At 40.0% G+C, this 25878-nt stretch overlaps 1 protein-coding gene across 1 annotated transcript in view; it reads left to right on the top strand.

The window, feature by feature from the left end:
- Positions 1-20432, top strand: part of LOC139743621 (phosphatidylinositol 4,5-bisphosphate 3-kinase catalytic subunit beta isoform-like) — a 61220-nt gene extending 40788 nt beyond the window's left edge. Inside the window, exons 5-19 of the mRNA XM_071654097.1 lie at positions 981-1148; positions 1901-2137; positions 3596-3841; positions 5479-5760; positions 6027-6203; positions 7271-7392; positions 7715-7858; positions 8430-8529; positions 9103-9284; positions 10879-10988; positions 12257-12335; positions 14304-14483; positions 15351-15468; positions 16615-16763; positions 17763-20432. Of these exons, the coding sequence (XP_071510198.1) occupies positions 981-1148; positions 1901-2137; positions 3596-3841; positions 5479-5760; positions 6027-6203; positions 7271-7392; positions 7715-7858; positions 8430-8529; positions 9103-9284; positions 10879-10988; positions 12257-12335; positions 14304-14483; positions 15351-15468; positions 16615-16763; positions 17763-18024 (2556 nt within the window). The 3' untranslated portion in view covers positions 18025-20432. The remainder of the gene's footprint in view (positions 1-980; positions 1149-1900; positions 2138-3595; positions 3842-5478; positions 5761-6026; positions 6204-7270; positions 7393-7714; positions 7859-8429; positions 8530-9102; positions 9285-10878; positions 10989-12256; positions 12336-14303; positions 14484-15350; positions 15469-16614; positions 16764-17762) is intronic.
- The last annotated feature ends 5446 nt before the right edge of the window (positions 20433-25878 follow it).

The raw sequence follows: 25878 nt of genomic DNA, 5'->3' as shown, positions 1-25878 counted from the left end.
AAATCTCCATGGCCGCCTGTAGGCCTATCTCTTCGACTTTTGTTCCTCTTTTATCTTTCATTTCTCCCCCCCCCCCCACACACACACACGCACATTAGCACACTCTCGCCCAAAATGGTCATGTACTACCTCAGATACATTATATCTGTTGACTTGAAGAGTGACTTTGTCCTGCCTCAAGAAAATGTAAGTTTTCTGATCCAAAGCCAATCCGCTTTATGATTGGCAAATGAGGATTTAGGGAGGGCCTTTAGGATTTAGGGAGAGCCTTTAGCAATGCTGAAACATGGTGGCCACCGTGAACGGTAGAAAGGTCAGGTGAAATTCTTTGCTTTCTGGGATTCTAGAAAAAAAACCTTTTCACTGGATGATTAATGGTATTGTTTACCATTGGGAGCACATATCACATTTGATGCATATAATAGGTCATGGGTCCCTTTCATAGAACTTGTTATCAGTGACAACTCCCACGTTTCTATGACAAATTTGCTCTCAGCCAATCAGATGCAAGGATTTCAGTAGCTTGTCACATCTGTGACAACTTGTCACTGATAACAAGTTTTATAAAACGGGACCCACTGGTGTATCACAAAACATTTTACCATGTAAAAATTTTGCAGTAAAGGCTAAAATATATTAAGGTGATATCGTTATTATTCTCAATAAACCATACCAATAGATGGTTTATTCTAGAAACAACACTAACTATTGTTCACATTTTTTTTTTTTTTTTTTTGCCATACAGCTGTACTTAACTTTGATTACACGGATTGCCATTTTAGCATTGGTTGTTTCTATCCCTAACTCACATTTCAGAACTATTTTGAAGCACTAGAGCTGGGTTTCTGTTTCATCTGCAAATGGTAAATAATGCCTTTAACAAAGCTTTCCAGGCAAGCAATGCAACTCTGACTGTGCTGCTCCCTCTCTGATCGTGACAATCTCTCTTTTATTTTATCCCAATTGCCTCCTCCACTCAGTCAACAACGTCACTCCTAAGGGTGAACAGTCGGGACCGGCCAGAGGACCTTGTGCAGAAGGCCCAGAAGAAGATGTACCAGCAGGCCACGCAGGCCGACGATTACGTCCTCAAGATCCGCAGCTGCGAGGACTTTCTCCTCGGACGTCACCCGCTCATCAACTACAAGGTCAGCCTCTCTCTCTTTCTCTTAATAATGATGTTGGCTCACGGTATGGAGGGAAACTGGCATATTTACAAATAATATTTATAAATCCATTGAAAATTTTTGAAAAGTTTGGACACAAGACATGAATATCTAGCCAGAAATACTGTGTGCGCCAAATATTTTGTGAGGTTTTTATTTTTGCAAATTTCACGAGTCAGGTGCTATTCATCAATTTAAAGACACATGAAAATATTGACTCTGATACCGATATGAATGTGATGCGCACGTATACATGTTTCCCTCTCAGTGCTTTACTTCACGATTGCGAGTTTAACTACTCGCGAAATCATCAAGAAGTCCCGATTCGCAGAAATTAATATCCTTGCTATTAATATGGCATATACATTTGTACAGTGGTTGAAACTCCTTGCCAAACATATGAATTTGCTTGCACAAAAGCACTTCACAGAAGATGAAAGTAAATACTCCCTGTACGGGAATGAAAAATTCTGTTGCCACCTCAACAAGCTCTGGACACATTTAATTGGGTGTGAACACATAGGCAAAGACATTGATATTGATGAGGCATTACAAAAGATCTCATATTTGTGTTATCGTGCCGGTTGCCAGCTACAATTGTGTCTTTGCATGCCTCGAAGTTATTGGTTTAACGGTGTGTTATCTGTGTCATTTTTATCAAAGTAAGTTGATTTACAAGCAATTTGAGGCATAAATCCAAGTTTCTTCTCCCAAATGCACCCTTCATAACCCAGTACATCCGGAAGACGCTCAAGGTGGATGAGAAACCAGAGCTGATCCTGATCCACAAGTCGGAACTGAAGGTGGACGAGCGGTGCCAGGACCCGATGTTCAACGTCCTCTCCCAGAAGGAGGAGGAGGCCCCGCCCCTACCGTCCAAGCAGAGCCGTTACGTGAGCTGGGACATCGATGAAAAAGTCAGCGTCACCTTCCATAGCGCCAAAAGTGTCAATGTCATCGAGAGGTCGGGGGTACGTTTACGCACTTTTGATTTTCTATAAGAAATCCCCAATATCTTTCCATATCACCAAGGAAACTGCATGGATGTTCACAATCACTATTTTTATTGCAACTGATTGACAAATTGCCTTACATCGACGTAAATAAGCACTAAAATGATCAGTGTTTTTAGTAGTAGCCATGATAAAAGAAATCATGGGCGTACATACTGGAGGAGGACTTGAACCTATGACCTCCTGATCTCTGGACAGGCGTCATCTCCACTAGACCACCGAGCTTCCGCCTGACAGCAAGTCTTGGTTCTGTTCCGTTTGGCATGCAGTGGGTGCTGCGTAATTCTTCAAATTCATGAAATTCTTCATGAATTTTAATCATTATTTTTGTTTTCATTTCATGAAAGAGTATAAAGATTAGATTCTGTTAATAGCACATCTCCACCATGTTGTAGCTCAGAAGTCACCATGATTTAGGTTCATTTTTTTTTTCTGTCATGCCATGCTTAAATATTTTTCTTTATACAGTGTAATTCAAAACTACCTGGAGATATTGCAGTGAGAGTTCAATCATTTGAGGGGAGAACGATGAAATCATTTCAAATTTAGAATAATGAGGGATAACGTGTGGGAAATTTGTCCACCTGAAATGTTGAAATAGAGCCTAAAGTGGACAAATATTTGACAAATCTTAATCAACTTTTGTAGTGATTGTGTGAAGTGCAAATTTTTCAATGTCTTTCAATCTAGTGGTCTATATATCTTTGAATCTGTCTGCCTGTCTTCCTATCTGTTTTGTATCTATCTTTACCTATATTGATCTGTATGTTGGTTTATCTAAAATTGAACCTCATTTTAACAGGCTGCTTTGGACCACTGAAGCTTTCTTGCTTTATCAGCTATCTTGTTATATCAGGGATAAAAACAAAAGAATATATTAGGGGAATAGAAGGTGCAAAATTACCTCACAGTAGCAGTAATAAAAACAGGAGAGTACCAGGTAATGGGACGTGCATAATTACCTCGCTATATTGGGTTTGTTTGTTTGTTTGTTCATTTGCCTTCTGAGAAGATGGCTAGATAGCCCATATTCAGTTACACTGGGTAAAGCTGGTCTTCCATGGGGTCCAGTTGGATGTGAGGCGGGACCACTTCACTGGGTTAAACACCCTGCTCTTTGCGATGAATGAATGAAGCGGTATCTTTATACGTGCACGAATTGTGACTCTCTCACACACGGGACCTCCATTTTATGTCCTATCTGAGGGACAGAGTGTTTTGCCTCTTGCTAGAGGAGATGGTATGATTACACACAACATTGCTCAGTCCAGACTCAGGTATTAACCCAGGTCGCTTAGGTCGGAGGCAGACGTGCTACCAACTGAGCGAACTCACCACCCTATTAATCTTGCTATAATGAAATTCCACCACATCTAATCATCTCTCTGTCCACTTCTCGTTTTTTCTTCCACCCAGGTGAAAGTAAAAGCGGGTGTGTTCCACGGAGGGGAGGAGCTGTGCACCTTCTTCAGCTCCAAGGAGGTTGAGGGTCCTGACCCAACCTGGGAGGAGACCTATGAGGCGGACATCAGGGTCAGCGACCTGCCCCGCATGGCCAAACTCTGCATCCTAATCTACACGTACAGCAGCAAGAAGCTTGCCAAGAACACATCAGCCGGCCAGCTCAACCAGGAGAAGACCAAGAAGAGGAATGTTCGCAAGGTAGGGAGGGTTTTTTTTACCTCCGCCAAGGGAGGAGGTTATGTTTTCGTTACCGTTGGTTTGTTTGTTTGTTTGTTAGTTTGTTTGTCCGTGTGCAAAATAACTCAAAAAGTAGTGAATGGATTTGGATGAAACTTGCAGGAAAGGTTGAGAATTACACAAGTAACAGATGATTAAATTTTGGTAATGATCCGAGAATTTTGGGGGAATTTATGAAGGATTTTTGATATTTTGGCAGGTAGGGTCAATGAACTTGTGAGTTCAGGCTGCGCGTATTTGAGATTTGCATGTGCGCACTAAAGTGCGTGCTCTAGTTTCTGCTAGGGCGAGGCGCGCCATCAGCTTAGGGTTTATGATGTAACAAAGGCTTCTATATTGGTAAATCGGGCTATAAGTACGTATGGGTGGAAATCACTGATATTTCTATGGAAGAACAAGATCAGTGGTGGAAATGAGCTACATGCTTGGCGGAGGTCTGCGCTCTCAGAGTGCTTCTCTAGTTTTGAATTTTTTTTTTCTTGAGTGGCGACGTGGAATAACTTTTCTGCTGAGTTATTCTGTCAGTAGATCATCGGTGTGATTTGAATTCTTGTTAATTGATAGATCAATGCTAAGGGTATTACCTATTAGGAGGCTTTACAGAGGGAGTTGTGTAGATTAGTTTCTGCTGTGTAACATTCATGCCGTCAAACCCCGGTTTGAGGCGAGACCCCCCTAACGATTCCTCGTTTGAGAATGGGAGTAGATGTATTTGTCCACTGCAAAATAACTTTCTACTCAGGCGTGGCAAACCTGGAGGCCAAGCCAGGGTTTAATGACTGCAACAGCTGTCATGTTACGTAAGAGCATGATAAGGATATCTGCCTGTGGCAGACCATTCAAAGTGCACTCAATTTTCTCTATTCTTTCTAAAGTTTTAGATTTTATATTCTATTGAGAAATTCTATAGTCATCCGTTTTGAATTTCAAACAAAAAAATTTGACCCATAAATAACGAAAATACAGGAATAAGAAGGAGAGCATTGTAGAAGTTTGTCGACACACACACGCACCATGGAACTACATAGCCCATGCCAAAACCAAAACAATCTCCTCCTCTCGCGGGTGCCCCCCCCCCCCCCCCCTCCCTGTGGCGGTGACTGATGCTTAGATTAGGCCAGGGTCAAGAAACAGGTGTTTTATATATTTTTAAGTCCTTGATTGCCAAGATATACACTGGCATTGTCTACAGGGGTGTAGCTTCTTCAAACGAGAGATTTGCCTCATGATATACTCAGATCCCCAATGAGATTGCAAATAGCTTGTCAGGCATTAGGCTGAATTGTAAAAGTTTGTTCATTGCAGTATCATGAGAGTTTGATTCAGAGTCTGCTATGCATGTACACAGTAACCATATGGTCAGAACAATACAATATTCAATATAAATAAGTTTGACGAACTGTGAAAATTCAGGGTTGTTTAGTGCAGTGGAGTGATGTATGGACGATAGCAGTCTGGTGTTTATTCCTCCACCTGTTCGCAACAGTAAAGAAAGACAAAGGCTATGACGACATACAGCAGTTTAGTAGCGATGATACGTGTGAATATTTTGAAAGTTTGCTCAGCATGTCGACCTCTGTGTATCTTGGCCCACCCAGGAGGTTGTCCCCATTGCGTGGGTGAACACCACCTTCTTCGACTACCGGTCCCAGCTGCGTACGGGGCAGACCAAGCTCTACATGTGGCCCGCCTCGGAGGCGGCCGACCTCAACCCCCTGGGTCCCTGCGAGTCCAACCCTAACCGGGATGACACCACCTCCATCGAGCTTTCGTTCCACCAGTACAGGCAAGGCACTGTCTCGTACCCGACGTTCGACAAGGTCCTCGAGAGGGCGGCAGATATTGCTCGCAATATAGATGCGCCATTCCAAGCCCCTTCGGTGAGTCACTTTATTCTCTCCTTTGTGAGCGTTAGGGTCTTATTGTCAAAATTTGTGGCCCCTTGTAGTATATTTACAAAGTCAAAAATGTGAGGGACTTGAAATAGACTCACAATGCTTGCTACTTTTGAGTTGAGTGAGGCTTTGTTCGTGCCAATGAAACAGGAACATTTACATCCGTAATAAATTAAAATAATGTGGGATATTGTCTTATGTAGGCCCTATTAAAAGTCATCACTTTGTATTTTGTGGTTGTCGTTGAGCAGGAGGAGTCCACGCAGCTCCTGCGCCAGATCGTGGAGAAGGATCCCCTGGAGCCCCTGAGTGAACAGGAGCGGGAGGACCTGTGGGAGGCTCGGCAGGACTGTCGGGACACGCTCCCCCACGCCCTACCCAGGCTGCTCAAATGTGTGCACTGGAACCACAAGGATGAGGTGGCACAGGTGTGTGCAAGTGGCCATGCTTGACATGAATCATTAAGGATGGGACTAAGGAGGGTTCACCTCTGTATGGTCAATACCTATACTGACACATTTTACCATGGATGGGACTGAGAAGAGCCCATCTACAAACTATATGTATTGTTGATACCTATGCCAACGTGTATTAGTATGGATGGGACTTACACATGTATGAGAGTTCATTTTTGTATGGTTGATGTCTGTGCAAACACATTCACTGTACTACTGAAGGTGGGAATGAGCAGAGCCCAGCCATGTACGGTATTACCACGGAGGTACTAGTAGTACCTCCTTGGTATTACTATAGGCATTGCTAAGGCTAGAGTTACAGGTGTATTACATACACATATTGGTGTGATGCCCAGATTATATGCAGTTGTAGCACACTATGTACAATGGTACTATGTACCAACAGAGGATAATCATACTCTCTTTATAGCAACCTTTTTAAAAAGGTAGTGAGGGCAAAATTCTCACGACATGTATGTGGATCCATGCCTGAATTGAATTGAACATGCAATTGTACTATTGTTACTGGTACTGATTTTCATTTCCTAATTTATAATTTGTTTTTATTGAAACAACATTGACCTTTGTTTTTATGCCTGTACAATCATAAGGTATATCTTTAACATTTATGATATAGACCTTAAAAATAACATATTACGTACATGTAAGCTGTTATTGCCCTCAGGTGAAGCATATATGTTAGCATATTTATTGTACCCTGAAATTGAATTTGTGAATACCCTCTCCATTTTTTTTTCTGTGGCCTCACTAGTGAACTTTTATCATAGATATATATCTGTGAAAAAAAAATCTAATGAGAATCTAAAATTATGAAAACTCACATGGTGTGCCATGTCTTACCTTAAAAAACATGTTAAACCTTGCTTTTAATAGCTGTTATTCTTCAAGCCCATTTTATTATTTGCTATTTTGAGCTACATGTAATGCAAAAACTATCAAGGAGAGTTTGACTCACAAAGTTGAACAGTTTCACTGGATGACAATTTTTTTCCTGTTTTCTTAAAAACTCTTCCCCATAGATGCAAGCACTGCTGCAAATATGGCCGCCCCTCAAGCCAGAAGAGGCGATGGAGCTTCTAGACTACCGCTACCCGGACGTCTCTGTCAGACAGTTTGCGGTAGAATGTCTCAAGTCACTTACGTAAGTCATCTCACAGAGCTGTTTTAGAATGATTACATATCCTATTCCTGTAAAGAAAAGAAAATAATAAATCAGTACAAAACTGAACTCCGCATCAGTATGTCATCAAAAAAATGAAAGTGAATAGAATGGACAGGTTTCTTCTGTTTAGGGTGAAATATTGCTGATCTGATTGCTAACCTTTGACTTGATGCCTCTAGAAATGTCAAACAACATAAAGATATAAATTTTAAACAAGATAAATGTATCATCTAAATCTGATTTGAGTTAAGTGATAACGGTCAATCAGCAAACCCCATCTGTAATCATTTTTCTCCCGCAGCGATGACCAGTTCTCTCAGTATCTTCTCCAGCTAGTCCAGGCCCTGAAGTACGAGACCCACTTGGATTGCGCCCTCGGCAGGTTTCTTTTAGACAGGGCCCTCTCAAACCAACGCATTGGACATTTCCTCTTTTGGCACTTGAGGTAGGCGTAATAAAAAGGGGCTTTGTTTGTAGAGCTACAAGTTTTATTTCAGTAGTAATTGGCAGCCTTGTTTTTCAGCTACCTCAAAGTTTGACTACGTACTTTGCATTCAAGAGCAGATAGAGATCAGATGTCTTTTCTTTGAGAAAACAACAAAATGAGACAGAGAGTTGTAATGAGCAATATTAGTGACAGCGCCTGAGCAGTTTCTTTACATTGCAATGAAAGAACACTCCTGAACATGGTACAGTCGTAGCTTGCAATCAGCTATGTTTTTTCTTCAGTGTAAGATTATTAATTTTCCATTCTAGATGTGCACCTGATACAAAATCAAATCAAACAAAATCAAGTAATTACTTACAATTCTTCAGACTTTATGCCTCAGCCCCATACATTGTACATTTATTTTGTCCATAAAATTGTGAACATTAAATGGAACATTTCCAGAGATATAGAATGTATAGGCCAGTGTACCTGATGTGTCTGGAAAGTGCTGCATTTGCACACAACAACAGATGCCTTGGTCACATTTTTAATGAAATTCTCCCTGCTCTGTGTGATTGTTCCTTAGGGCGGAGATGCACCAGGCGGCTGTCACCACTCGCTTCGGCCTTATGCTGGAGGCATACTGCAGGGGGAGCATGGCTCACATCAAAACTCTGAGCAAACAAGTGAGGCAAAAAACAGAATAGACCTATATGGCTTTTGCTCTTTTTTTTTCAATGTTCATGTCTATTTCTATCATAAATGCCTAACATTAGTTCATTTATGCACTGATGCAGCAGTGTATTCTAAATAATGTAGACATATTTAGAGCAAGCTACAAATGATAGGTAAATCAGTGTGATGGACAGGATCTGAGATCACATGGGAAGGAATGATATACATGTAACACAGTCATGCAGGTCTTTTGATGAAGTGAAGAAATACGATAGGGAACATGTATAGAAATCTGTGAGGTCAGGTGATGTTTATCCATGGTGACGTGGCCGGTGACAGAGTGACCAGTAGCTAATTAACAATACACATTTTAATAGGCTGATTGAAGTATACAAGCTTGTTCAAAATATATCCCTACATTATGATATGACAGTGCATGAAGCACAGGTAATACGCCAGACTATTCTACAGTCACAAAGTGTATGATACATGTAATGGCAATCTGGGAAGAGTCGAGAGAGAGAGAGAGAGAGAGGGAGGTAGGTGATGTGACCATGCTGACCTTTGACCTTTGACCTTTCCAGGTGGAGTCACTGAACAAGATGAAGAACCTGAATGAGCTGATCAAGTCCAAGCAGGCCAAGCAGCAGGACAAGTCGGACCTGCGGCTCATGATGAGGCAGGTGCTCCAGCAGGAGTCCTACGCCGACACTCTCTCCAACTTCATCTCGCCGTCTTCCCCCTCCTACAAACTCAAGTGTCTCAGGTAGGACTCATGAGGGAGGCATCACCCATCATCAAACCCCTGCTCTTCACATCTGTAAAATGAATCTTAAAAGCATAATTTACCATTTGCAGATGAAACAAAAACTCAGTATCAGTGCTTCAAAATAGTTCTAAAATGTGGGTTAGGGATCGATAGAAACAACCAATACAAAACTTTAAACCAGTGTAATCGATGTTAATAAGTATTGTTAAATATGCAAAATGTGAACTATAGTTTAATATAATAAAAATGTTTCCAGACTAAACCATCTACAGTTACGGTTTAATGAGAAAAATAGTGATATCTCTGTATATTTTAGGCTTTATTGCAAATTTTTTTTCATGGTAGGATGTCTTCTGACACAACTGACCGACACATATGCATCAAAAGTGATATCTTGAACATTTTTAAAATCGCTGCTCCCAAAGGTAAACAGGACTTGTAATCATTTCTGCACTTTCCTCCCAAATTGGCACAAATGTCTGGAAACTAATTATCAGAGAAGGGAGATTACCTAATCCCCCTAATCCCTGTCGTGTCATCAAGGCATTCCTCTTGGACTGAGGCACATTGCTTTGACTGAGTGGGCTTGATAACTAAATACAACTAGGCCAAGTTTTGATGGAATACTGAATGCTGCTGACAAAGCTTGTAAAGTAAGATAAGTGCCAGGGCACATAAAAAGTGGAGGAACAATGTACAGGAAGACCACATTAGTATGTATGGAACTCAGACACACAGTCTTGTAGGAGCTACAACTGGGACTTCCTTGATCTTTGAATTTCAGTATAAACTAAAGTTATCATGCAAAGTTCTTACATCTGTGTTGTAGTACATGTATTATTGGTAGAGTTTGTAGTCTGCCTCTTTTTTTCTTTTTTTTTCAATACTTCAACTCACATGAAGGCTAAGGCTAAGAAATCAAAAGCTGTTGTTTATGATGCACAGGCTATAATTGAGTATATGAATATAAGGACGACCCAAGTCCATGGAAGACCATTTCGAGTAAACTAAAAAAAACTTCATATCTTTTTTTATTTGTCCAATAATATTCTATTTAACTGTGATGGGAAGGCAACATTGTATATACAAATTAGAACATATATTATTATGACAATTAACATTTAATTGTGGAGAGGCCATTTTGTGTGATGGACTTGGGTCGTTCTTTGATTCATATGGACTTGGGTCGTTCTTTGATTCATATGGACTTGGGTCGTTCTTTGATTCATATACATGATATTCTGCTATAGAGATGAGAGAAGGGTGAGAGAGGGCGCTATTATATGAATGTAAGAATGACCCAAGTCCTTCATTCTTACATTAATATAAGATTTAACTCATTCATTTCAGGCACTTCCGGGGGTAATTAGGATTTATCATTTATACACAAGATGAGTCCATGCATAAGCTACAATTTCCCATGTCAAACTGAATTTGGCCAAAAATTGGACTTGGGTCGTTCTTAGATTCAGGTCTTCAATTGCAACCACATTTTGCTTGCGGCCTTATACTGCTGCATGATGTTAAGCCATAAAGTGAGTGGGATTTAGGGGTCATTGATTTCTGCTACTTTTATTTTTTGCTCCCACAGCCTTGACGATTGCAAGTTCATGTCATCCAAGATGAGACCACTTTGGCTTGTCTTCAAGAACGACGATCCAATCGGGGACGACATCTACCTTCTGTTCAAGAATGGAGACGGTAAACATGCCTCTGGACATTACAATTCTCGATATCGCCAATACCTAGGTGCCGTGCGCAGAGCTGCATTTTAGATGCATTATGGGATAGCTCAGGGGACAAACCTTCCCCGGTTTTGTCTGCACATGCACTCGGGTCATGTTCTGTCTTTATCGAGGGGTATTTTTTGTTGAAGATTTCATTGCTTTCCATCATGTGACCAGCACACTGCAGCCTAGCAGTAGTGAACCATGACTCTAGTGCCCGCAAATCAGAAAAAAATTAGAAAATTTCAATTCTTTTAAAGCTGAATTACAGCCAAGAAGAAAGGATTAACAATGTAAAAGCAGACAAATAACTCCGTTGAATTGTATGGGATCTGCGACACGCATGAGACAACTGGAAGGAACAATGGCACCGAGAAATCCCACAGTGCATCTGTGACAGGGCTCTTCAGCGTGCGCAGAAGTTTTTCTTTGCATTGGCGATACTGAGAATTACTCTCTTAACATGTCTATGTCATCGATTTCTTACCATGCCTACATTCTCCACACACCTTGAAGTCTCCCGCTTATTCTATTTTTATTTTGCTAGATCTTTCTTGTCAAACAGTTTGTGAAAGTCTTATCTGTGTAGTGAGTGCTATGTCATAGCTTAGTTGAAAGTTTCATCCTCTTTTTCTGAAACGCTTTTCTTTGTATATGTGTATTTCTTTCTTTTTTTCCCCTCATTCCTATACAATCATTCCTCTGTCAATGAGTTATTTCTCTTCATTATATCATTTTTTTTTTCTGAAGTAGAATTAAATCAAGTCTGATACTTTTACTCCCACATGTCATGGAAACCAACACTTTTTTTAATGTCTCCGCCACGAAGTGGTGCCGGAGGCATTATTTTAAAACTTGAGTGTGAAAGAGGAAGTGTCGCAAACATGAAACAAAAAGCCCATTACCAATCATAAAATAGGTTCCATGACATTTACTTCCATGACATTTACTTCTGTGACAATTGCTCCCATGAAATATCTGCATTCTAAAGCCAAACATAAATTCTACTCACAAACATAACCCTAAAACTCATCCTAATCCTCACACCAAGCTAAACTTAACATCCTGTCACAACCCCAACCCTAGCCCTAACCCTAAATCCTTGGCGAAAGTACAGTAAGATCGGAGCATATTGTCACAAGAGCAAATGTCTTGTCACCCGTAGACTAAGATCTGACTGTAGTACGCATTGTCTCATGTTACGTGTTTTCGGTTTTGTGTATTCTCTGTCCCTTCTGGTAGATTTACGCCAGGACATGCTGACACTCCAGGTGATGCAGATTATGGACAACATCTGGCAAGAGGAAGGACTGGACCTGAGGTAAGGGCATGGCAGTCTTTGGTGCCAGCATACCCGCAGCAAATGAAAAGCTCCCTGGAGGTGGGATGCAGAACTTTTGCGATACCACTTGGTATCTGACAAATTCACATCTGTCCTTTTATACCTAATTCAGTTCCACATAGGGGAAATTACCTCTTTTATCAAGATTGTTGCAAGTATGACCTGTGTCAAGATTGTTGCAAGAATGTCTTATGTAAGGATTGTGGCAAAAATGTGTAGTCAGATGTGTCCTTTACAGGGGGCAGCCACCCTGGTGTGAGTCAGATCTTATTTGTCTGATGCATAAAGCTCGGTAGAAGTGTTGTGAACTTTTCTTCTGAGCTTTGGGGTAGTTTTTGACTCTTTGTCTCTCTCAGTCAAATTTCACAGTGTCAAACTGTGTGCTTCACTTCGAAGGGATTCAATAACCCAAGGCCAATTGTATCGACTCAAAAGAGTAAACTGATGGGATGGTGTAATATATGTCTCCTGCAAAAGGTCATTTTTCACCATTCAGCTTGGACATAGGTGGGCAAGTACTCTGTCAAGATAGCAGTGTATAACAATATGATTCTATTAAAGGACAAGTTCACCTTCATAAACATAAGGATTGAGAGAATGTAGCAATACTAGTAGAACACATCATTGAAAGTTTGAGGAAAATCGGACAATCCGTACAAAAGTTATGAATTTTTGAAGTTTTTGTGCAGTAACCGCTGGATGAGAAGACTACTGCAGTGTATGAATAACTTCGATGTCACATGCGTACAACAATATAAGGAAAATGTAAAGAGATTTTCACAAAATTTCATCTTTTGAAAAAAGTACACATTCCCTTGACTCGTTACCGACATATGTTATGGGTGATATTATTCTCCCTGCCCTTAGAAAGAGGCAAGTCAAGTGATCTTTTATTATGCGAAAAAAGTGAAAATATGTTAAATTTTCTTTACATTTTCTTTATACTGTTGTACACATATGACTCATAAGCTATACTGTAAACGTGGAAATTTTCGCGGTACATTAATTTTCGCGGATTTCGCGCTACGTTCGGCTAGCGCGAATTCAAAAACGCGCGAATATATCTTCACAATTTTCTATGCACATTTTGAACGGGATGAATTGTGTGCGCTTCATCGATGATACTGCTACGAAGTACAATGTACAGGCATGTTTACGCTGTGCGAAGAGACGATAGATTGCTGTGTACTGTAGCATGCATGTGTGCACCGCACGCACCGATGCTACATTACCCCGTGACTCTACTACGGTACTACAGCCACAGCTGTACTACGTATTTGAGTGCTTGTACTCGCAGTCGAGCCGCTCGCTACGTCGCTTGTCGTACGCTGGGCATAGCAAGCTATGTAGCAGAGGCTTTGGATGAAAGCAGTGAATGTGTACTACAGTAAAGTAACCTGCTGCGGAGCGCGAATTTAAGAACCCGCGAATACGTTTTCGAGCCGCTCAGCGCGAAAAATTAATCGCGCGAAAATATTGACGTTTACAGTAGTAGTCTCCTCATCCAGCGGTTCCAACACAAAAATTTGAAAAATTCATAACTTTTGCATCGATTGTCCAATTTTCCTCACACTTTCACTGATGTGTTCTACTAATATTGCTGCATTCTCTCAATCCTTATGTTTATGAAGGTGAACTTGTCCTTTAAGGTTTTGCTTTTTTTTTGTGGTATTGAGTAGAATTGGCTTTGCAATAATTACTGACTTCATGCGAAATTGTTTCTAGAAATGAGTTCATTGGATATTGTATTCCTTCATGAGAAGAAATAACATCGGAAATTGTATTCATAGAAATGTCTTTTCAGTATTTTCATCTCTTATTCTCACATGTTGATAACTATTCAAAAGTGATCTCATGAAATCTGTGATTGATTACTGTGCTTCAGTAGGAGTGGGCTCATGGCTCTATTTAAGGCATTCTTTTTGCACATTCCATTCATCCCCGCAGGATAATCCCCTACCGCACCCTGGCCACAGGGCCCAAAGTGGGCCTCATAGAGGTGGTGACCAACGCCGAAACCATGGCCAATATCCAGAAGAAGCATGGCTCCACGAACGCCATCACAGCAGCCTTCCAGAAAGCCGCACTCTTTGAGTGGATCAAGAAAAAGAATCCCACAGAGGAAAAGTAAGGAATCTCAATATGTCCTTTTTAACTCACCAGAGCACAAGGCTGGAGTGAGCTGTTGCGATCATTCATTGTCCAGCATCTGTTGTGTGGTTATGTCATGTGTTAGCGCATAATCATTTTACATTTTCAGCTTCTTTTTTTGAGAACCCAATGCTTAATTTTCACCAAACTTGGCAGGTACAATCCCTGGAGGGATACGATCTCACTTTGTTCCAATAATAATAATAATAATAAGAAACTGTGCTTGTATAGCGCATATCACATTCAGGGAGAAGTCTCTATGCACTTTAAGAATGAAACAATACAAGTGAAGGAAGTAAGGTGAAAATGGGACAGGTAAGTAAACAATAGAAAATTAAGATTAAGCTGACACTGAGAAACACTGATGGCCATGAGCCTTGTCATTGCAAAAATAAATGTGTTTTCAACATTCTTCTAAATGAATCAATTGTTTCAGCATCTTTGATTTTATCAGCCAGACTATTCCATAATTCTGCTGACGCTACAGCAAATGTTCGTGCTCCATAAAATTTGGTGACAGTCTGGGGACAAACTAAGGACACAATGCCCCCCAAGGCCCCAAATTAAGGGATCTTTACAAATCCTCTTTAGAATAAGAAGTGATAGTGCTCTCAGTTAAGTACATTTGGTATCTGTAGTTTCAAGTTTGTTCATGGTGGATCCAGGGATGCCCCTCGTAAGGCCCTTTGGTGTGACGGGGTCCAAATTGGGGCCCAAATTGTAAATTTTCATCTTCATGAAAACACACCGTCAGATTTTCACCAAACCTGGCAGGTGTTATCAGTGGAGTGATAGAATATGTGTATTTTGAGTGGGCATTCTGTGTTTGTTTACCCTCGCCAGGTTGGACCGTGCAATAGAAGATTTCACCCTCTCGTGTGCTGGCTACTGCGTTGCCACCTATGTTCTTGGCATCGGGGACAGACACAACGACAACATCATGGTCAAGACGTCGGGTCAGGTATGTGATGACCGCTACAGCTTTTCTAGCAGGAGAATATCATGTACAGTAAATCAAGAAATTTGATTCAGCCAACGTGTGCTGATGCAACAACAAATTTAAAATGATCTTATTGTGTGAAACGAAAAAAACACATTTTGATATAAATTTTCAAAGACTTTGTGGTATGTAGTGAGTAACATTGAGAGGAAAATAACTGTCTCTTCTCCGTCACATTGCTGCCATAGATCAAACGAGGACACAAGACCATCTGTTCGCAATAGAAAAAGTGTACATGAGGCAAATCTCTCGTTTGAAGAAGCTACACCCCTGTAGACAATGCCAGTGTATATCTTGGCAATCAAGGACTTAAAAACCAAAGATATAAAACGCCTGTTTCTTGACCCTGGCCTAATCTAAGCATCAGTCACCGCCAGGGGGGGGGGGGAAGAGGAGGAGATTGTTTTGGTTTTTGCATGGGCTATCTAACCCCATGGTGCGTGTGTGTGTGTGTGTCGACAAACTTCTACAATGCTCTCCTTCTTATTCCTGTATTTTTGTTATTTATGGGTCAAATTTTTTCGTTCGAAATTCAAAACGGATGACTATAGAATTTCTCAATAGAATATAAAATCTAAAACTTTAGAAAGAATAGAGAAAATTGAGTGCACTTTGAATGGTCTGCCACAGGCAGATATCCTTATCATGCTCTTACGTAATATGACAGCTGTTGCAGTCATTAAACCCTGGCTTGGCCTCCAGGTTTGCCACGCCTGAGTAGAAAGTTTTTTTGCAGTGGGCAAGTACATCTACTCCGACTTCTCAAACGAGGAATCGTTAGGGGGTATAGCACCCCATCAGCTTCATTTGGCGATGGGGTCTCGCCTCAAACGGGGGTTTGACGGCATGAGAAGTTAGTAGTTTAACAGTCATTTATACTAGTCTTTATAGTCTTTTGAAACCATTGATACATAAAGAAACAAAAATTTTTGTGTCAGCAATGGTTGGGCAATATTGATCTTTGATCTTGTGAATAACAAAATGTACACTTAAATGTCAGTTGACCCCCTCCACAATTTGCAATATTTCATTTGTGATATTATTTTCCCTTTTGCATTTTTTTTTTTTTTTTTTTTGGTGTGTTTTTCCTTGTCTGATATTCTGCAGCTGTTTCACATTGACTTCGGCCATTTTCTGGGTAACTTCAAGAGAAAGTTTGGCGTGAAGCGGGAGCGTGTCCCCTTTGTTCTCACCCACGACTTCGTGCATGTCATCACAAGGGGGAAAGGCATCGGCACCACAACCGAGTTCAACAAGTATGTCATGGTTCGATATCAGTTTAGCCAAGTCTCGCCTGAAGCTTTCATGTGCTTAAAGCTTTCTATTCAGTTGTACATGTAGCAGAGCAAGGGCAACCTAAATCAGAAAAAATGTAAATAATACTGTGATATATGCATTCCTCCAACAGAAAATTAACAAATGCTGATTGAATAAACTCTACTCTTTTTATCAAACCAATTTCGGAAGGCATTATCACACACACACACACAAAAATAACAACATGAATTTAGGCCACGAAAGCAGGCACTCTTTTCTTCATCATGGGAACCTGGTATATCAGGTTCCCATATATCAGTTGCTCCCACACGGGAACCTGGTATACTGCTCCCACAGGAACCTGGTCTACCAGGTTCTCGTAAAGGAATGGGTTAATTGCTGACATCCCCACTCTTGATAATGATGTGCTCATAAAGTTTGAATTTTTGTGTTGTGGAAATTTTTGTGCGACAATAAACTTGTGCAAACTTTTTCTGTTTTTTATGCTTATCATATGTGACACTAGTTTATGTTTTGAATCCACTAAATTTTAAACACACAAATTTCATCCTTCTTCCAGATCCTGGTTAATATCATGTGCAAAAATGTATGCTTTTACAGCATTCATTTTTTTTTCCTTTTAGTTCTCCAGAGTAATGCAAAGATGTTAGTTTGCACAGTTTAATACTGTTTTAATGGATGGGACCAAAGGAATGGGGTTGAGCATGCTTAGGTGGATGTGTCAAATGTAATAGATCTTTAAAATCTCCATGAATTTTTGGGTGTCTCCTTGAAAGTTTAGTTACTCTTCATGTCCTGCCAAGAGAATATTAAAGCCTCCCTAATTTTGGAGTTGAATTTTTCATGCTGAGATGCATGAAACTACAAACCATCCGCCAAATTGCTCTTTGGATCTACCCTGATTTTGATTTTAACAATCCTGATGTGATATCACCATGATGGTAATTCCCTTTCCCGCAAACGTTCCACTCTTACAGCTTCCGGCGCTGCTGTGAGGAGGCCTTCATGATCCTCCGTCGCCGCGGCAACCTCCTCATCAACCTCTTTGCCATGATGCTCTCCAGCGGGATCCCCGAGCTGTCGGACGAGACCATCAAGTACCTGCGGGACGTGCTGGTCCTCGACCGCTCGGAGGATGACGCCCTCAAGCACTTCCAGGGCAAGTTCAATGAGGCGTTGAAGAACTCGTGGAAAACCAGCATTGACTGGATGATGCACCACATCGCAAACAGGGACTAAGAGAGAGTAGGGATGAGCAACCTCCGTCTCCGGTTTCTCGTCCACCAGATGCTTTGCGCTGCAGATGGGGACGATATAGGAGGGAAGAGACAGAGTCTGTTTCATCTCACAATTGATCTGCAGATGTAGGGTACAGTAGATAGAAAGACAGACAAAAAAAGAATAATCGCCGCAGGTAACGTAACAGTGGCAGAGTGGAACAGTGGCACAGATGACTACAACACCGAAGAAGAGATGAATACGTATTGATGCACGGAGGTAGATGTCAAGGAGCACAGGAGAAAACACAAACTGCATTGAATTGAAATCTGTCATCTGTGAAAATAACCACACATGTTTAAGACTACGTCCAGACTGTGTGTAAAGCATGATCGACAGTCATATCAGAAGTTGAAGCATTCTTTCATCATTTGAAAAGTGAGTAAACAAGACAGGAGATCTGATACATTCAGCTTCTAAACCATGGCGATGATCATCGTCATGCAATCAAGAGTCGTCAACGAAGCGGATTTTGCATTGCAAGGCACACAAGGGCGGTGTCGTCCTCATCGACTGCACAGACCCCTGGCGAGCTGTATTAAGTTGCACTCTGGAATGTTGGGGGAATCATTTTCACGCACGGTTGGCACTGAGACTCTGCAAGACATCGAACGGTAGACTTCTGGCTGGCTGAACTGTGAGGGTTCCTCCTTTCACCGGTTTGCTCCAGCATAAAACTACACTGAACGAACATCTCACGCAAGCTTATATAAGTTTTACATCAGAAATCAAAACAAGATTTTTGTATATAAAAAAAAAAAGTAGAAAAAGCATTAGTGGTGTAATCCTCCGATCTAGTTTCTCCAATCACAAAATGCCTCACCAGATAACACTTTAAACTATACATCAGCTATATTTTCTAAGCTTCCGCGAGGGAAAAAAAAACAAACAAAAAAAAACCCTTTGCTCTGTTCTTTGTAGCAGCAATGCAAACCTCATATGAATACACAGTGCAGTATTTTACCTCAGTGAGTGGTGCTCATTGATGTGTATGCCTATTGATAAGATGGATGTGGAAGTGCTTTCATAATTGTGTGTACAGTGTGCATACATGCAGACGTCTGTGGTTGATCAGAAGGGGCATGTTAAGTTCACAAGTTTTCATAAAACTGACAAAGAAGGTTGTTTTTGCTGTCCCTCAGGTGTTTTATCTGTTGATCGTCTTGAATGTTTTATACACAGATACAACTCTCGGAGGAGTGTTGGTGTGAGGAGGAGGGTGTCGTTTGTGGTTGCATGGCAACAGGAGAAAGGGTGGGGCCTTTTTTGATTAAACTGTCATCTACATGTATATGCTAAGCTTTATCCCCACAAATGCAACATGCATCAGCTCTTTCTGATTTAAAGAAGCATGAGAGAGCAAGAGAAAGAGAGTGAGAGAGATGGAAAGAGAGAGAGAGAGAGAGAAAGGAAAAGAGTCTAGAAAAGTATTGAAGACAATTTCATTGGCCTCTTGTACTTATTCTAGGTAAGTGAAAGATGTAGCATTTTGACACAGTGACCAAATGTATTGTCCTTAGGATTATATGTTGTGTGCAGAAAGCATTATCATAGCCAGTGATGTATGGAAATGAACACTTTTTTTTAAAGGGAGTTTATGATACTTTCTAAAAGAGATGGTAGTTCAAAGATGTGAATTTTTTGTTTCCTGTTTTGACTGCATGTTGACCAAACATCAACAAGATGGTTGCCCGTGCTGCCGTGTGAAAGGAAATTGAGCGGTGCCAAGGGTTAAAGGTCACAGGAAGTGGCTACTGCAACATAAGGATTAGCTGTTGAGCCAAAGCAAAATGCGGCTTCTCTTTAGTCTTCTTCCTTTTTTATTCCTACCTGTGAGATCAGGTGAAAGTTTCAGAGTAATCCATTTCTTATGAGAGCCTGCCTAAAAGTGAGGATTACAGACTCATGCCAGGGAATGGATTGCGTTGTCCCGCCACTCGGAGAAAGCAACATTACGAATGAGCATTTTGCTCCGGTTGGAGGTGGTAATGCGTTTTCATCATCAAAGAAGAAATGCATGTCGAGATGTCGTGCATGTTCTATTCCATTGTGTTTTGATATCAAAGCGATTGAGGAAGGAGCGTATCATCCAAGGAACACATTGCACGATCTTGGTGGCTTTCGATTATGCTCAAGATGATAATGCTACAGTGTATGCATGGCGTTCTGCAAAGCTCTTTACCATTGAGCCAAATGGCATGTGTTTGTATTTCGTTTTTGTTTGTGTGTACCGTAGTGGAAGATTCACTCGATTCTTGTTGATTTGATCATATTTCTGTACGTGCAATGCTTTCGTAGTCATCTCCTTTTTTTTCAGGATTTCATCCCAATCTATTATAGGATGATTGATGACATTTTTTATATTGAGATGGAGGCTCAGAGAGAGTGGGCAAGGGGGGGGGGGGGTGATTTGAAGTTGAATTTTATTATCTATAATCACATGTTTACATGGATTAACACATAGCAAAGGACACATGCTAGAATACAGGATAAAAGGTACCAGAAAATAGCATGAATGCTAATCAAGTCAGATACCTGTCTGATACAAAAGTTTTGAAAAGGTAATAAGTACAGTACAATGAATACTGTAAAACATGATATATTCGCGGCATGAATTTTTCGCGAATTGGAGCCGATAGCCTTTTTCGTGGCATGAAATTTTCGCGAAATGCCACTGGCGTTCAATGTGTATAGTGTAAACAAGGACTTTCGCGTGCATTTTAATTTCGCGATTCTTGGCGCTCGCGAAATTCGTGAAATTAAAATGCACAAGAAAATTCCTCGTTTTACAGTAGCTCTAGGTTAAAGGGGATGGCTAGTAACTGATCAGTGGGAATCAGTGGGAATGCCGGAGGATGATTGTTCCAATCCTTGTGGGATTCATTTAAGAGTACATTATATAACTATTGTTGTGTGAAATTTATTTGCTTCAGAATGGTCTCATATTCATGTAATGTGCAGTTTAATGTTTCCAGGTTAGCGTGCCTGGTCAGTGACGGGGCATTAATCTGCACATTACTTGAATATGAGACCGTTCTGAAGCAAATAATTTTCACACAACAGTTGATATATAATGTACTCTTAAATGAATCCCACAAGGATTGGAACAATCATCCCCCAGCATTCCCACTGATTCCCACTGATCGGTTACTAGCCATCCCCTTTAAGTTTGAATGTTATCATCTTTAGCAGTCAGTGTCAGTGATGTCAATTGAGATGCATAAAATATCATGCTCAGAGGTGTTACTAGAGTGTTTGTTTGTTTGTTTGTTTTTTTTTTTCAACGTAATTACCTTATCGGTATCCAAGCCTCCTTTCTCTGGGGCAACAGAACTTGGCTTCGGGGACAAGAAGAAAGATACAATTCAAAAACTAGCCCCAAAAGCATTTCTTCTCAACCTGAAAGGAAGACAAAAGATGAAAGCAGTAAATATGAATAAAACTGAGATGGCTTTAAATGTGAAGATGATGAATTCCAGTGCTTATTGATTTCCCATTTAATTTGCGTATCCAGCAGAATTGAGACAAAATGACAATTTATTTATGAATTTTCATTTTAGAAACATTAGTGTAGTGTCTTTTGTTAACAAAACAAATATATATATTTTTTTTTACTTGCCATGCTAAAAATAAATCTCATCCTCAGTACCTTATATGCAGACTTTTTATTTATTTAGGTGATACGCTTTTAGCGTATCACCTATTGTGTTTGTCAAAATCTTCCTTTCTTTCTTTTTATTCTTCTTTCTTTCTGGCACATTTTGTGTCGTGAATATCTCAACATTGACATTACGGAATAACATGACATTTTCAGTCAACATGTCTCATGACAATATCTAGCCACAATAAGGTTTTCATGACAGTAACATATCTATGACGTCATCTAGGCGCCATTTTGTGATTTTCGGACCATGTTACATGATCGATCATAACTTCATAACTAAAGGTCATTTCTGTATCATTTTCGTTGGACATAAAGTTCAGGTCACTCTCTATCTTACTTTTTAATGCTAATTACCTAGGACATCATTACGCGCGCATTAGCGCGCGTCAAAGTTTTTAAATGCTTAAAACGACTTCCCAATGGGAAATCTCGAAGTTTCAGACAATTTTAAGCGTTCCGCGCGTTCGCGTCCGTCCGCGCATTTCCGCGCGCAGTGCGCGTAAGCAACATGAAAATGCAAATTTTTTGCCAGATTTGGATTCCTGATACATTAAGTAATAATATCCATTGATTTCCGATCAATTTCGACCTATAACAAAGGAATGCGCTGGCGTCAAAGTTGAAATTTCGTGTGCGCGTCTATGTGGAAATATAGCGAAAAACATGTCTTTGTTTATTTCGCCATAGCTCTTTAAAACGTCAGGTGACCCTATGTTTTTATTGCATATTACAAAAGCATATGAATTGAAAATAACGTTTCAAGTATCAATATTTCCCTAAATACATTATGACGTCATCATATCATCATCTGAAATCAAAAAAGTGGAATTAATTTTTTGAGGTACTGTTTCTGACATTCATTTGCTCGTATCTCTGTTGTTTAAGCTCAATATTATCCCAAATTCAGATATGTTGTACTTTGAACATTTGCCTTTTAAGTCCAAGTCATGGTTTTGAAATTTGATGACGTCATCATACCTTAAATTGTGATTAAAGGTAAAGATGCAAAATCGGACAAGTTTACGTGTTATGTCTATGGGAGGTGATTTTTTTTAAAACCATGCATTGACTTGACAACGTTTAAGCACCTTTATCTCAGCTGATTTTGCTTCATTTCCTCTGAAACTTAAGTATATTGTAGCTGAGACAATAAGCTTCAGTAATCATGCATTTTATTTTTTGAAATCTCATCATCAGGTTGACAATTTTGCAGTTTAAAACTGAAAATGAGAATGGAATGTGGACAAAACGATTCCCGATTCAGCTTTCACATACATAAGTTTACGTTCCTCATATTTTCTCGCCTAGACGTATGGCCGAGTGGTTAAAGGCGACGTCTCAGAGACGTGAGGTTGCGGGTTCGAACCCCACAAGATCACGAAACAAAATACTTAGCTATTTTACTTTTTTTCTTCAATTTTGTATTACATATTCGTCCATGTAGAAATCACGTTCGTATATAAACGCACCTATACACACACACATAAACACACACACACACCATATCCCTCTTTTTTGTGTTGGAGACCACATTGCTTCGACTGCTGAAAAAATTTTGCAGGCTGACTTTGTCAAACCGATCATAGTTTGTAATGACGACGACGGAGGTGTTGTACTTTGAACAATTGTCTTTCAAGACCATGTCATTGTTTTCTACTTTGATGACGTCATCACATTGGAAATTGTGATTAAAGGCAAGGTATCAAAACCAGTCGATTATAGGTTTTATGTCTACGGCGCGTATTTTTTCCAAGTTGCCAGAAATGGCATAGCGACATCAGTCGTTACAAGGCCGCATTTCCGTCTAGCAATGCAATACATGTTCACGCGGCCACGATTGTTGAGTGGGCATTGACTTTTTCCCCGTGTAATATCTATACATTTCTTTTTTGCCTTACCATTTCCGTGGATGTCCCGTGGCCGAGTGGTTAGAGAAACGGTTTCGCATGCACGCTCAATATAACTTCAAGGTACCTATATCACATTCTTTTCTTTGTCGATCACAGATGACCGACATCTGATGACCTCAAGCGTATCACCTAACTCGTCAGCGTGACGAGTTTTCATGTCTCGTTTATTTATTTGTTTAATTATGTTTTTTTTTTTTGGGGGGGGGGGTTGGAGGGGGTGTAAAGTCAGACTTTTTTGTTGGATTATTCCAGAACATTCCATCAAGATTTGTAAGAGTTTCCTCCCATCCTGGTAACTACACAGGTTGGAATTAGTGTTAATACAAACAAGATTAACAAAAAAAAACAACAAAAAAAAACAACAACAACAAAAAGCTGTTGTGCAGTAAGAGTGGGTGATGCCCATTCACGTTCTGTCTTTGAGGAACAGAAGGATGTGGATTCAACCCATTATACATGTATGCAGTAACCTGGTGAGATGTTTTACAAAATACAATTGGATTTTAAAGACTTGCATGGAATGGACTTCATGTGATACTAATGCCTTTCCTGTTCTCAACAAATAGTATGGACGGCCACGTGTAGTACTTCAAATTTGAGCTAGAATCTTGCAATATATTTTCATAGAATTTTAAGATATAATTGATTGCTTTGATCTTGACATATATATAACATTAGAATCTATTTTTCTTATTTCATGTGAAATTGGTAGTATTGCCCATTTGTTTGTGACATGAGACATGGTCATTGTTGTTGTGTTTGTACATGTGAGGGGATGACAAAAATGACTCCTATTAGTCAGGTTTACTAGATCCTGGTCTAATGTCATTGTCTTTGAAGGATATGCTTGTACGTACCGACAAAAGCAGGCACTCTTTTTTTAAGGAAACACCTGTTCCTAGGATATCCAATGTCCAGCTTTATGATAAGGTGGTGCAATTTTTATCAGCATGTGACATTTATTAGTCTCGAACAGAAAGTAACCAATCAGTGCGGGCCTCAAGTTGTGTGTGGAGAGTGGGGTGGGGGGGGGGTGGGGGGGGGGCTAGACCAAAGGGGAGGGGGGCATTCCTGTGATCTTTCTGAAGGGATATTACATGCGAATGAGATATGAAACAGCCCTAGTGGTATACAAGTCCGTGTACATTGTAGTGGCGTTCGTACAATATTGGCTTACCATGCATGAGAGGGTTATATTTGACCCGTCAGAAACAAAGTGCAATGTGTTGCTAGCGATAAGGCAATATTTTGGAATGTTCTCCCCTTGTAGTGCACGGGCAGCAGATATTGTGATTGTTAGCCATGTCATACTGTCTCCTTTGAGACAGAGACAGTAGGCAATATCAGATGTTATTGTCTGTATCTGTGGCACAGGCAGTTTGCATTGTACGAATTAAGAGTTTGATCGCAAAATGACTTAACTCCATTCTTATTAATTTGAGATGTTTGCGATTAAATTAGCTTAGAAACAAAGGTTTTATTTTGCTCTTTCTGATGATAGACTTACTTCAAAACGGTTTAAAATGGGGCTTAATCCGTTTTGCGCTCAAACCCTGCAAGTGATAGTTTGTGATGTCTTGTATCTAGTTTAAAGGTCAATGGACTGAGGTTGAATATTATATGATTGATGTTTGATTTGTTTTTACATCAACTTTTTTTTAAAATGAAATGCCTTCTAATTTGCCTATTCTTCAACATTCCTTGAATTGATAGTGTATTTTCTTTCTTTCTTTCTTTCTTTTTTGCCAGAGGAGAACCAGAGTTGTTGGTTTCACATTCTCATTGTAATTTTATAAACAAGACTGCAGCCAGGGTTCCTATATCATACATACAATAGCACCAATACCAAACAAGAAAAAAAAAAAAAAAAACACACCCCAAAAAGTAAGGAAAGTCTTCCCTTTGTTATGGCTGGTGCTCAAGACTTTCACGCTCATTTGTATTTCAGATTGATGAAAATTCACCTGAAAACATTTGTTGATACATATCCTTTTATAACAAAAACGAAGAATTAAAATTACATGTTTAGATGACTTAATTCTAGCTCAGACACATCATGTTGTAATACTTACAATGTACAAGTATAGTTTTAATTGCTGATGAACAATGCTATGTTATATATATATTTTCAAATTAAGAACCGAAAACTGCAAGTTTTGATGATATAACTGTGATCACAGCATAGTATGTATACTATACTATACTATACTATACTATACTATACTATACTAGAAGCCATAT

Source organism: Diadema antillarum, unplaced genomic scaffold (assembly GCF_040938485.1).
Source record: "Diadema antillarum isolate AM-2024a unplaced genomic scaffold, OU_Dant_1.0 seq00001098_RagTag, whole genome shotgun sequence".
In the NCBI taxonomy this organism is placed as follows: domain Eukaryota; kingdom Metazoa; phylum Echinodermata; class Echinoidea; order Diadematoida; family Diadematidae; genus Diadema; species Diadema antillarum.
The sequence above is the reverse complement of the archived record's forward strand: the minus strand, read 5'-3'. Positions and strand labels throughout refer to the sequence as shown.